This window comes from Numida meleagris, chromosome 9 (assembly GCF_002078875.1).
Source record: "Numida meleagris isolate 19003 breed g44 Domestic line chromosome 9, NumMel1.0, whole genome shotgun sequence".
Taxonomy (NCBI): Eukaryota; Metazoa; Chordata; class Aves; order Galliformes; family Numididae; genus Numida; species Numida meleagris.
In genome coordinates, this window is record NC_034417.1 from 1,175,111 (window position 1) to 1,187,616 (window position 12,506).

The 12,506-nt window shown below is 43.3% G+C and overlaps 1 protein-coding gene across 1 annotated transcript in view; it reads left to right on the top strand.

Annotated features, from left to right (window-relative positions):
* NEO1 (neogenin 1) overlaps nucleotides 1-12,506 on the top strand; it is a 138,982-nt gene that overhangs the window by 93,578 nt on the left and 32,898 nt on the right. Inside the window, exons 8-11 of the mRNA XM_021407502.1 lie at nucleotides 3,164-3,383; nucleotides 8,861-9,015; nucleotides 9,332-9,480; nucleotides 10,548-10,686. Of these exons, the coding sequence (XP_021263177.1) occupies nucleotides 3,164-3,383; nucleotides 8,861-9,015; nucleotides 9,332-9,480; nucleotides 10,548-10,686 (663 nt within the window). The remainder of the gene's footprint in view (nucleotides 1-3,163; nucleotides 3,384-8,860; nucleotides 9,016-9,331; nucleotides 9,481-10,547; nucleotides 10,687-12,506) is intronic.

Below are 12,506 nucleotides of genomic sequence, written 5' to 3' on the forward strand. Positions count from 1 at the left end.
AAGGAAGGAAGGAATGGAAGGGATGGAAGGAAGGAATGGAAGGAAGGAATTGAAGGAAGGGAGGAATGGAAGGAAGGGAGGAAGGAATGGAAGGAAGGAAGGAGTGGAAGGAAGGAAGGAATGGAAGGAAGGAAGGAATGGAAGAAAGGAAGGAAAGGAAGGAAGGAATGGAAGAGATGGAAGGAAGGAATGGAAGGAAGGAAGGAAAGGAAGGAAGGAATGGAAGGAAGGAATGGAAGGAATGGAAGGAATGGAAGGAAGGAAGGAATGGAAGGAAGGAATGGAAGGAAGGAATGGAAGGAAGCAAGGAAGGAAGGAAGGAAGGAAGGAAGCTCGTCCTCTGAGTGCGTCCTGTGGCCGCCAGCAGTGCTGCTCTGCTCCTGAGCACTGTTCGTTGTGTCCTCCCATGGGTGAATTTCTTGTCTCTTCACGGCTTACCTTGCTTGTAGGATTTACACATCCTTTGTGCTTTCCTTTGGTTCGTGGTTTGTTTTTTGGATGCTACCGATCTTTTGTTGCGCGTGGCCGATCTACCAGTGATGCTGTCAGAGGGAGTATTGCTAGGCTTGAATCTTGCACGAGGAGAAAACCAAGGTTTTCTGAACCTGGAAGTGCTGGCTGCTCTGCCAGGCTCCAGGCACTGTACGCAGGTCACTCACAGAAGAGATGGATCATTTTCGTTAGCTGGGCAGGCCAGTGCGGGAGTACGTGAGGTGTGTTTTGTAACTTCAGCCTTTTGTTTCAGTGTAATTATTTTTAAAATATTTGTGTTACATTTTAATCAACTACAGTGATGTTCAGAGATAGGAAGGACGCGTCCTTTGGGTGAGGAGCTGTGTGATTTGAAGCAGATCAGCTGATAGGGCCAAGATGTGTAGGGGAAACCAAAGTGCTAACGTAAGGTAATGAAAGGTGTGTGGCTTCACACATTCCGAGTGTGAAGAGGTTCTGAAGAATGGCCCATCTAACACAGCTCTTTAGAGTTTTATGTGTTCATGCAGAAGAAATTATTTCTTTCACTCTTCCTAGAGTTAAAGCAACAACTGAAATGGGGGCTATAAAAACTTACTTTCTATAGCGAATGCCTCTTGTGATGGATATTTCTGAAATATCTTTCTTTAGTTTAAAAGGGAGGCATTTCATACGCTAAATAGTTTTACTAACTGTGGGAAGCATAAATCAGGGTTCATGGAATGGCTGAGAGGATGCTGCATTTGTCTGATGCAGTCGTACATCACCGAGCTGTATTTATAACAGCCTCCCTCAAACCATTTCATGGTTTTAAATAATGCTACCAGTGCAAGTAGTTAAGAAAGGATTTCCTGTGGGAAAGCTTATTACTGGGACAAAAACTAGTTTAGATTTTGCAATGAATGTGAAATAATGGTGTCACCCATTGATCAGGAGTAGGGCACTGGAGAATGTTTAGTTGCGATCTGTTGCTGTTCTGGTGTTGAAGGGTGCTTAACAAGATATCCTGGAGCGCTTCCCTGTCTGTGAGCTGTATTTTCAGTACAAGAGATGTATGTTCCTGGCTCTGGGAGCCTTGCAGAGTCCTCGAAAGATGCAGGTACTGAAGTGAAAAGTTTTGAGTTTGGTATCAAAAAAGAAAGATGTAACGTTGTGTACATCTGATAAAAGCAACTGTTTTGTTCTTCCACCGTTGTCAGTGGTGGCTTCGAAATAGAAATGCAAAAATGAGCTCTGCGAATTCAAGGCCTCATGTAGTAGGAGGTGGTGCTTTGGTTGACAGCATTTCTGGTAGAATTTCAAGTGCATCTGTTGACAGCGGGCTTCTCCACGAGCTGAGATGTTCTCGTTCGGCATGAAAGTGTTCCCAGGATTTGGCTGCTCAGGCAGTGTTTCCTGTAGTTCATCTCTGTGTCTCCTTGCTGCTTGTGACACACGTCCATGCATTCTGGTGGCTCTTCAGGTGGAGGTGCTGCAGCTCTCCCCAAAAGCTGTGCTCATTCTGAACTCCTTTCTTGGGAAGTTCGGAGCCATTTTAGTTAGTTTCCATCCATGGCAAGTGAATAAATGTATTTGGCAGCAGAGACTGTGGTGTGGAAAATGTCAGCGAGTGGCTTAAGCTTGGTAAACAATTAAGAATCCAGGAAAATTCAAGGTATCGTGAACTTTAGGTTTCTGTTACCGTTTGTGTTTCCTGTAATACCCTGTGGTAATTGGGGTCCAGCTGCTCAGAATATTACTGTTAGATTTACCGGATGGATTGCTTTAATAGGATTTGGAGAACAGCTATTTGTACGTTACAACTTTTGCTCTTAACTTGTCAACCTTTTAATGCAATAATCCTGGAGATTTAGCCTAGCTTTAAAGCAGTAACGTAGGAAAACGTGCATGACTTAGCACAAAAAAGTTCATAAAGCCTCCACGTAACATGAACCGAATTGTTTGTGCCTGTTAGCATCTTTCTGGAATGCCGTGCTATGTGTTGTGAGAGCCGTGGTGGAAAGAAAGCGGTGATCCTGGGGGAGGTTAGGAACATGGCTCCACGTCCACTGCCGCGCCAGGGCTGTCACCGCGTCCTGTGTGGCCGTGGGACCCAAGCAGTCCGAAGCAGTTATGTGAGCTGACTCCAGCCTTTAATTGCACAACCTGGAGTTTGTACCCCTCCGAGGGATTTGCTGTGTTCCATCTGCCTTTTTCTTTCTTTATTTTTTTTTTCCTATGATTGAGAATAGAAGGAAGTAATTCTGCATGTTAATGAAAAAAAGTACAAAATTGGGTCTGGATGTATTCTTCAATAAATAACACTGGTTGGTTTTTTATTTGGAAATGCTTGATATTACATCTGGTTTACAAAGGCATGAAAATATTGTGTGCTGCCGGTATGTCCTCTTACGAGGCCATATTTTATCCTCAGCCTTCACCCTTCCCTCTCCCTTGCCACTTCCATTACAATGGAGATTTGGTCTGCCTGCTCTACAGTGACGTGTCCTTTAATACTTCCCATTAGTTTCCAGTAGTTACCTTTGCCTGCATGTCAGCCTTCAGTTTAATGGCCTTTTTTGTGTGTGTTCATTTTGTTTTGTTTCCCATCGTGGTTTTGTTTATTTCTTTTGTTTTTTTTTTTCCCTGTTTTCTTTTTTTAAACCGTGGTGATGTTTGCCCTTCATATTCCCCAATGTTTGCACATGACAAGATGTTGCCATCCCAACATTACCTCCCACTTCACTGACCAGTGCCACTAATGACCATCTAGCACCAGCTACAACGGGACCACTGCCTACAGCCCCTCGGGACGTCGTGGCCACCCTCGTCTCCACTCGCTTCATCAGGCTGACGTGGCGGACACCGGTGTCAGACCCGCAGGGAGACAACCTCACCTATTCAATCTTCTACACCAAGGAAGGTATCAACAGGTAAAGGCATGCTCTTACAAGTCACGTATGCACCTATCTTCGGTTGGCTGCCAGCAGTTGCTACCTGCTTTCAGCAGACGGTTAAGCCAAGAGCAAGTGTAGACTCTAGCACCTCTTTGACATCACTGACACTGCCAGCTTCTGCTTTCAAACCTTCCAGTATTGTCTGATTCTGGAGTCAGGTGGCTGTGAGTGAGATGATTCCCATCCCTGTAAAAGATTTAGGTCAGTCTATCCTTTCTCTTACTGATGGCATCGGATCTTGACGGGCTCAGAGGTAGCTTCAAACTGTTGTGATAAGACTGAAGAAGTTAGAGCTAACAATCATTTTAAGCGGTGCTTAATTAATTACAAATTAGCTTGATTATCAGATTTATTAGTCAAAAGAAAATTATCTGCTTACTGACTACAGGGTGAGGCTCAAAGATAGCAAAGTCATGTGGAAAGAATACAAAATACGCCTCCACTCGGAGAATTTTTTTTCTCAGACATTTTTTTAAATTCTGTGGATAGTCCTCTTGTTGAGGCTCATGGTTGAAGCAATTAGTAACATTTTTGGTGCCTCACAAATGTTGCTTTTCTGCTACTTCCTGATTTTGGTAATATTCATTCTCATTGGAGATATTTTGAGAGAGGAAAAGTGGCAGTGGCCAACCTGCCTGCCTTTCCTCCTTCACGCTCCTGGTTTTGACTGTTCTCCCCACTGGGTTGTTAAGAAAGTAATTTGCTGGAATTGGCTTCCTGCCTCTCCCTGCACTGGGTCTTGCTTTTGGAGAAGACAAAGTGCATCGCTTACTACCATATGCAAGACTCCAGAAATCTAGAAAATATCCCAGTTGGGTCAGAAGCGGTGTGCAGAACAAAGGCTTTCCACTGTTTGTGGTGAGTAAACAGGCTGCAGAAACTGCCACTGCCAGCACTTGCAAAACAGCAATGTAATATAAGGTAATGCACCCCCCAGAAAGTTTGCACAGCACAGTACTTCAGCTGGTGCTTATAAGTAAGCAGGTGGTTTCACTGACTGCAGTGAAAGCTTTGTTTGCTCAAGTGCCCTTCTGGGTCAGGGTTCGAAGTAGGCTCAGGAAACCTTTCGTTGGCACGTATTCATTACTTTCTAGCTGCTTATTTTAAGTTTTGTGCTGTGCTAATACATCTGCTATCGCACATTTCACATATTAGTACAAAAGTACTGTGAAATTATGACACGAAACTTGTGTTTAGACAATGAGAATGATAAAATTAAAAATAATAATGCTTGAGAATGAGAAGCTTGTACTACTTGGCCTCCTTCTGTGCTACACCTGGCATGGGTGCTGTTTGCCTCATCTCCATCAAATTAGATGTGACCTGACGGTGCTGACAGCTTGCCTGTGTCAGTTCATTAGGGCATGAATTTGGGAGCTATTAAGCTGAATTAAGCAAATAATTGAGCGTGATGCATTGCGTATGAGAAGAGCTCAGCTAAACTTGAGCTGAGTGTTTCCTTCTAGCTGGCAGGTTAGAAGTAACTCTTCGTTGAATTTTAGAGCATGTTTAAAGTTATGGCTCAGAGTAATTCAAATGTTAAATGTATCTGAAGTGGTATTAACCCCTCTCGAAGTGCAGAGAATGGGCCGGAGATGTGCTGAGGTTTTTGGCTCCCTGTTTCTGTCAGCTTCCGTACCTCAGCACCTGCAATAAAAGAGTGAGGAAAATCCTCCATGGTTGGGATGGTGGTGCCCACTCCCAGCCCTGAGCTGGGCTCTGTGAAATCAGTAAATTACCTGTATTTTTCACTCAGCATTCTAAAAACCCCTATTTTAATATATTTTCCACTATTAGCTTCTTAGCAATTTTTTGTGTGTATGTGTGGGGGCAGTGCTATTTGATTTACAGCTAAATTTACATTTTTATGTATTGCTTTAAGGATAGGCACAAAACCAACAGAAACCAACTGCACAGAGATTATAATTTTAAAAGCGTTTGGAGTTTTTAGTTGAAATTTAAAGGCGGAGTTAAGTATTATAATGACTGGAAAAAACAGACACATGATGAATCTCTCACAAATGCTCTGTTTCCTTTTTACCTGCTAAGTTTGTCTGGGTTGTTTGGGCCCTGTGTAAGTATCGCTTTGTTACTGACTCAAAAAATAGGTGAGAATGTCCCACATAAACAGGGACTCCCAAACCAGAAAGTTTTCAAGTCAAATTTGGGTGTACAACCTTCTGTTCTTTCTCAGCATCATAAAACACTGCTTAAATGATGGCTGTGTGGTCTTTGAATTATAGATGATCATACATCTCTGCTGTAGTTTGAAGTGCATATATCCTATTTCCTAAAAGTTGTGTGTTTGTGCCTACCTGTACCATTTTCACTGCATGCATTACCAGATCCCTTTAGCAAGCTAAGCATGGCCTCTTCCTCACTTGGGTTTGAGCAGTGATCAAACTCTGGGTCACTCGATTAATTTCCCTTTCACCTTGTGCTTTTAAAACACTTCAGTACACAGGATGTGGAACAGCTTAGTTAGATATTCCGACATCTCTCATTCATCTCTGAGGTGCTGTAGATTCAGCTTGGCACGGTGAGGAGCAGCAGCCCCGAGTACCTGCCTGGCACGAGCGGGGTAGCGGCTCAGGGAGAGACCAGGCCTCAGCCTCCGCTGAGTTACATCCCTCTTGGTTTTTGTCCACTCAGATGAGAGATGCACGGCAACTCAGGACGGTGTTCTTTAACTTTGCACTTTGGACTTCCATGGAGGGCTGCAGAATATTCCCGCACAGAACGTGGATTTCCCCATGTAACGCTCAGGCTCCTCCTGTGCCACGTGTCAGCTTTCCTCTGCCGGTGCCCTTAGGAGCCATCCTGCTCTCAGCCCACAGCACCGAGATATTTCCCATTTTCAACTCAGCATCTGCTTACAAAGCAGATTTGGCCTTCAAGTTGAGCGCTGCAGAAGAGTATTAGCACTAGAAAATGAGAAACCGCAGCGGAAATGCCAGTTCTTCTGAAATTGTGGTGGTTGCTTTATTGCTTTCAAAGTGATTCAGGCTGGTGCGGGCAGTTTTGGATGTCTGTTGAGGAGGAGTGAGAACGTACAGGATGGTAACTCTCCGGTTTGACTTAGCGGGCTACAGCTCACGGAGCGTGCAGTTGCGCTGCTGGGATGGCTGCCACAGGTGCTGCTCACCTCCATCGTTTCCCAAAGGTTTCAGTTCCGTAAGCGTAATTTCAGGCTTCACATTTCCTGATGAACCCTTGTTTCGGGATGTGAGCTTCTTCCCCCTAAATGCGTGACAGCTACTGTAAACCTTAATTCTAGTTTACAAAGCTCTTTAGCTGAGGATTAAACTGGCATGAGTTAGAACAGTCATAAGGTTCTGCTGGGGAATATAGCTATTCCTATAGACCATCTGTTTTGTTACCTGTTCTGCCAACCGAAATGCATCAGAGCTCATAAAGGGTGCTCAAGGCTTGCTAGGAAAGGGCATAAAGGAGAGATTCATGAAGCACTTAATTAGATTAATCTCACCATATTTTTAACTGTTGTGAGGGAAGGCACGGTCCCTACTTATTACTGAAAATTGCAATACTTTGGCATGTCTATTTATTTTTTGATAAATGTTGTGTTTCCATTAAAAATAATTTGGGTGGTTTTTTTTTTTTGTAATTTTAAATAATAACCTTGGATTGCTGACATTTTTCTGATAAAATCAGTGAGTGCATTTACACTCGAGGCAGAAAACGCAATGTATTTTGCATGTCAATGGGAGATGAATGCTGTTCCACAGCTGTGAATCAGTTAGCACTTATTCTGGGTTTTCAAATACCTTCATTATATCTAAGGCACGTCTTAAAGGAAACTATCCATTTGAAAATGCATTTTCAAGCAAACATTTTGCTCCAGCTATGACTGGAAAAGTTAGTGAGGGAAAATATTTATCTTCTTCCCCGCTCCCCTCTCATTTTGTAGCAGGAATTATATTTCTTTAGTGTGTCTCCAGCTTCTCTGCCAGCTTCTTTCTTGCAAAAATACTTTATAAACGTTAACAGAAATCTTTTGCAGGCTTTTTAAATTCTAATGTACTGATGCTGCTCGCTCAAAGATGACAATTAAAAAAAATCTGAAATAAATTAAGCTGTTTATGCAATGCCATTTTAGCTCAACTTTCATGGAGAATATTCTAGAAAATGTGTTTGAGCAGCTTTTTAGTTACAGTTAGAATATTGTTTCCTTCTGTATAGATGCAGTATAACAGTGCAGAAATGAGCAGTGTTTTCCAAGTGCTTTAAGCCCAGTTGTGCTAAATCAACCTTAGTAGTTGGTTTAAAAAGAAATAAATTAAAAATGAGGAATTGGGCATCATGTTTCCGTGCTGTAATCTAAACCATAATGGCTGGAAGGTAGGAAAGGGGAGACTGTGGAATAATTTTGCCCAGACTTCTGCATTAAAAATGATTTAATAGCAGCTAATCGTTGGGACGAGAATCGTCTGCCCTCTGCTGTAGATTTGAACGACGTCTGTCAGACAAAAGGGGAAGGTTTGTATTCAAACCATTCGTGTTTTCCTTTTATTTCCCCAGTGGTGAAGTTCTTCATTCCTTTTTTTTTTGTTGTTGTTGTTTTCAATATTGCCATTATTTCCATTTTGTGGGAGTAGATAGCTTCGTTCCAAGCCAGGACAGTCCATACACTGCCCTACCCAGCAGTAGCTGTGGGAAGGTTCATGTGACAGCAGCAAGGTGCTAGAAATAAAGGTTGTAGCTGGTTGATAATTAATCTTTTAGTCTTCACCTCGGGCCTGGGCTTGATAGGGAGCGATGGGGTTTCCTGAACCCGTGCTCAGTGAGCCCCGCTTGTGCACGGCGCCGTGCGCAGGTGTTGCCTTGTGTTGACTCCACGACTTGGGTGGTAATAGCAGAAGTGCCCCAGCTGTCTGCGGGGCTGGATGTGGGTCAGGGCCTCGGGATGTTTTTAGAGAGTCTAAATATTAGGGAGGAACTAAGTAAAGTTTGGAGGGAAAAGAAAATAGTAAAACAGCCTCTTGAGAAAATACGCAAAAAGCAACCCCACAATGCTAACAGAAATGCCTTAAATCTCGCCGGAGTCTGTGTACAATTCTTAAATATTTTTTCTTGTGGCTTCAGAACAGTAGGATAGGCTGTCACGATGAGTAATGGCATGCCGTTAGGAGAATAACAATGAAAGTGCTTCGAATTTTGTGATGCTGAGCATAAATTATTCTTTTACTTCAGTGAGTATTTTCTCTAAAGACAAGTTACAAAACTGGAAGCTGTTTGTCACCAGCAATTTTGGCATGTTACCGGTTTTGTGTAGTCAGTGTGGTGTAAATAACATCATTAATGCATCAGATGCATTCAGACAGGATGCATGTCAGCTTTGTTCCCAGTAGCACCCAATTCCTTTATATATCTGCACAAAAACCCTCTTGCTAACCAATGCCTGCTTCCGTGCCCAATCTTTTTGTTTCCCAAAGGGAACGCGTTGAAAACACCAGTCGTCCTGGAGAGACGCAAGTCATGATCCAAAACCTGATGCCAGAAACAGTTTATGTCTTCAGAGTTGTGGCTCAGAACAAGCATGGCCCCGGAGAGAGCTCGGCGCCGCTGAAGGTGGCCACGCAGCCCGAGGGTAAGCTGCAAAGATTCCAAGCCCCCTCCGCTTCGGGATCGACTTCTTTCCTATCGTGGCCTTTCCCAGAATAAGGTGATACTCTTAAAAGTTGCACTCGCAGTCCTGATTTTAAAAATAATTTTCCAGGCTGCCATGTTGGTATGCTTTACGCTCGCTCTTAACTTGTAAGTCATGCCTTGTTAAAGTTTCTAAATTTTGTTATAGAAGAACAGTTTCAGTTGTCATTACTTGTAAAGTTGATGCTGAAATATTTAGCTAGTGAAATGCAAAGGCTGGGCTTGGTGATGAGCAGAGTTTCCTGCTTCCATTGCAGTTCAGCTGCCTGGTCCAGCACCCAATATCCGAGCATACGCCGGCTCACCCACCTCTGTCACCGTCACGTGGGAAACGCCGCTGTCTGGCAATGGGGAAATCCAGAACTACAAGCTGTACTACATGGAGAAGGGGCAGGACAGCGAGCAGGTGCGGAGTGGGGCTCTTCTGTGTGATACACAGTGCCAGCATTCTTTCCTTTATTGTGTTTTTACCTTACACTTCTGGAAACACCTTGCCAGGAGTTGATTTGTCTGACAAGCTGAAGCCTTTAGCCCGGAATGCAGAAATATTTAAAATTAAACACCCAAGCTGTTAAAAAACTGCTTTGTCATTCAGCATGAAAGTTTTTGCAGTATTTGCATAAGAATGGAGATAGATAGTTTTAATGAGATGGCTTACTTACGTGTTCAGCATCAAGTGGCATCTGGGGATGTCCATCACACCGTGAGGAAAAAACTCTGAAGAACCAAGTAATACCTGCAGCATCATGTAACAGCCCTGCCTCGGGTGGAGCAAAGGGTGTCTGCACTGTTTTTACAGGCTGGCTGCTTTTATTTTAGTGAAGTGGGATAACTGCTGATTGTAGTCTGTTCCTGAATCTAAACTATTCTCACTTGTTGAGTTCACTGATCCAGCGATTGGTATTTTGAGTTTGGTGAGTGTCTAATTAATTACAGTTTCTTATTCTTCTGGGAGAAGCCAGCACGCTCGGTATGAGTCTAAGCAGCAACCTAAGAAATAATCACAGCTTTGGGAGAACTAAACCCAGTCCTTTAATTTCCCACATGATAGCTTGTGAATGTTTCCAACTTCGAATAAAAAAACCCTTAGTTTGTTAGTATTTAAAATAACTTTTGACATCAGATTTTAAACACAAGTGTGTATTCTTCAGATAAAGATCTCTCCCTTTGCTTCCCACTATTGGAAATGCAGTGGTCATTTTTACTAGTTATCAAGTTCGTTGGATCCCCTGTCATTTGCAGAACCTGTGCCCGTGTTGTGATTTAAATCAAACATGTGGAACTTCCTCTTGCAAGCGCCCTGCTGGCATCTGTGCAAGCCCTGGCTGCACGTGGCTGTGGGTTTCATCTGCTTGTTCTGCAGAGCGCTGTCCTCTCTGCTTTTGACTTTGAGTATTACTGAGCCTGAGGCATTTATGACAATTGCAGACCTGATTCTGACCTTGACTCGTGTGCGTGTTTGCTTATGGACAGGATGTTGATGTAGCAGGACTCTCCTACACCATTACCGGATTAAAGAAGTACACTGAGTATAGCTTCCGAGTGGTAGCTTACAACAAACACGGTCCTGGCGTCTCTACCCAAGACGTTGTTGTGCGGACGCTGTCAGACGGTAAGCTGCTTTATTCCAAGCCTTTTTACAGGAATTATGGGGTAATTTCATTTAAGCGGATTTTTAACCAGAAAAACTTCTTAGGTTTTTGTTCAGTGCTGCCCTGTTTTCTTAATAATGTGATTGCTGCATATGGCCACGCGTGCTAAAAGCTCCCCCTGAGGCTGTCCAAATGGGGCAAAGGAAAATTAATATACCTGCAAATGCATCTGGTATTCTAATTGCAAAACAATGCTGTCCTTAATTTCAACATCAGAAGTTTATTTCATGGGTTATTGGGTCTACAAAGTCTTAAGAGTGGATGGAAACACAATTATTTTGAACCCTACAACTCCAAATTGTCTTTTAGCTTCTATAATATTTGTTACATATGAGCAGATATGTGCCTTTGGAGTGTTTTTATTTTAATTGTGGTCATCTGGAAAAATGTTGCACGTCTTTGTTTGGACTCCAGCACAGATATTATTAAATCAGTCTTCTGTAGTTCTGAAAGCAGGAAGTGGTAACAGCATTTTCTGTAAGCCAAATGGGGAGGCAGTGTGAGCAAATACAGATAGATGAACAATTGTAGAACGATCAGACTTAGTTAGCTTTTCTTTTTTTTAGACAGGAGTTTAATTATTCATAAGAACAAGCGGACTAAAAACAAGCTTAGCCTGGAATCCTCTCTCCAGAAGTGATCAAAAGCAGAATAGAGTATTAGCGTCCCAAGTTGTGAGTGCAGTTTGTTTCTGTGGGACTCCTTGGCTCTGCCATGGTTTCTGTGTAGTTACTCAGTGTAGAATCATAGAATCCTTAAGGTTGGAAAAGACCGCTGAGATCCTCTAGTCGAACTGTCAACCCGTCCCCACTGTGCCCACTAAACCATGTGCCTCGGTGCCACATCTCCACACTCCTTGAAGATGTCCAGGGATGGTGACTCCAGCACTTCCCTGGGCAGCCGGTGCCAGTGCCTGACCACTCTGTTGAAGAAGGAATTTTTCTTCTATTCCATGAATCCTCTCAGCACCCTCATTATGCCAATGTCAACTCTTATCATCCACAGCATCAAGTGGAGGGTGCCACAACTCAGCTTTCTGTGAAAATTCCCTCCCTTTCAGGCTGCTTTGGACCAGCTCTGTTAGTTTTACTCATTGCCCGGAGTGGTGTGAAGTAGTGAATAATCGGTCTCCATCAGCCTTGTCTGTCCCACTCCTCATTTCGTACACCTTTGCTGCATTCTCCCTCATTCATTTCTTATCCATGTTTAAGCATTGAAATGGTCAGCCCTGTCTTTTGTGGAAGCTGTTGTGTGCTTCCGTGCTCTTTTCTGAACTTCTAAGTTTCTTTTCTCCTGTGTGGTTCTAAAAATGCAGGTGCAGGTACCAGAACTGTACTGAAGATGCGAATGTATGATTACTAGCATTTGACTGCTATTCTTGAGCCATTCTGAGCACTGAGGTGACATTCTTGGGGTAGAGATCTTGCTCCTTAGTGGAACTGATATGCTTAGAGCCATCACTTTGTGGAGTCAGGATCATTTTTCCCATGTACGTAACTGTGAATTTCATGTCACTTCAATATCCAAGAACAAGCCTGAGGTCCATGAGTCTTTCTGCAGTTCTTTACCAGCAGGTCTTGTCTGTGCTAATACTTCTCATCTCACTGCTCATCTCACTTTCATCACTTACAGATGGGTTTAGCAATGGGGTGTTGGCATGTTCCATGGTGGAGCTCCACTGGCCATCTCCCACCGTGCCCATTGCTACCTTCTCTTTCCTTTCTTTTAGCCACTTCTTCGCTCAGACAAGGGCTTCCCTCCTATCCCGTTGTTGCTTCTT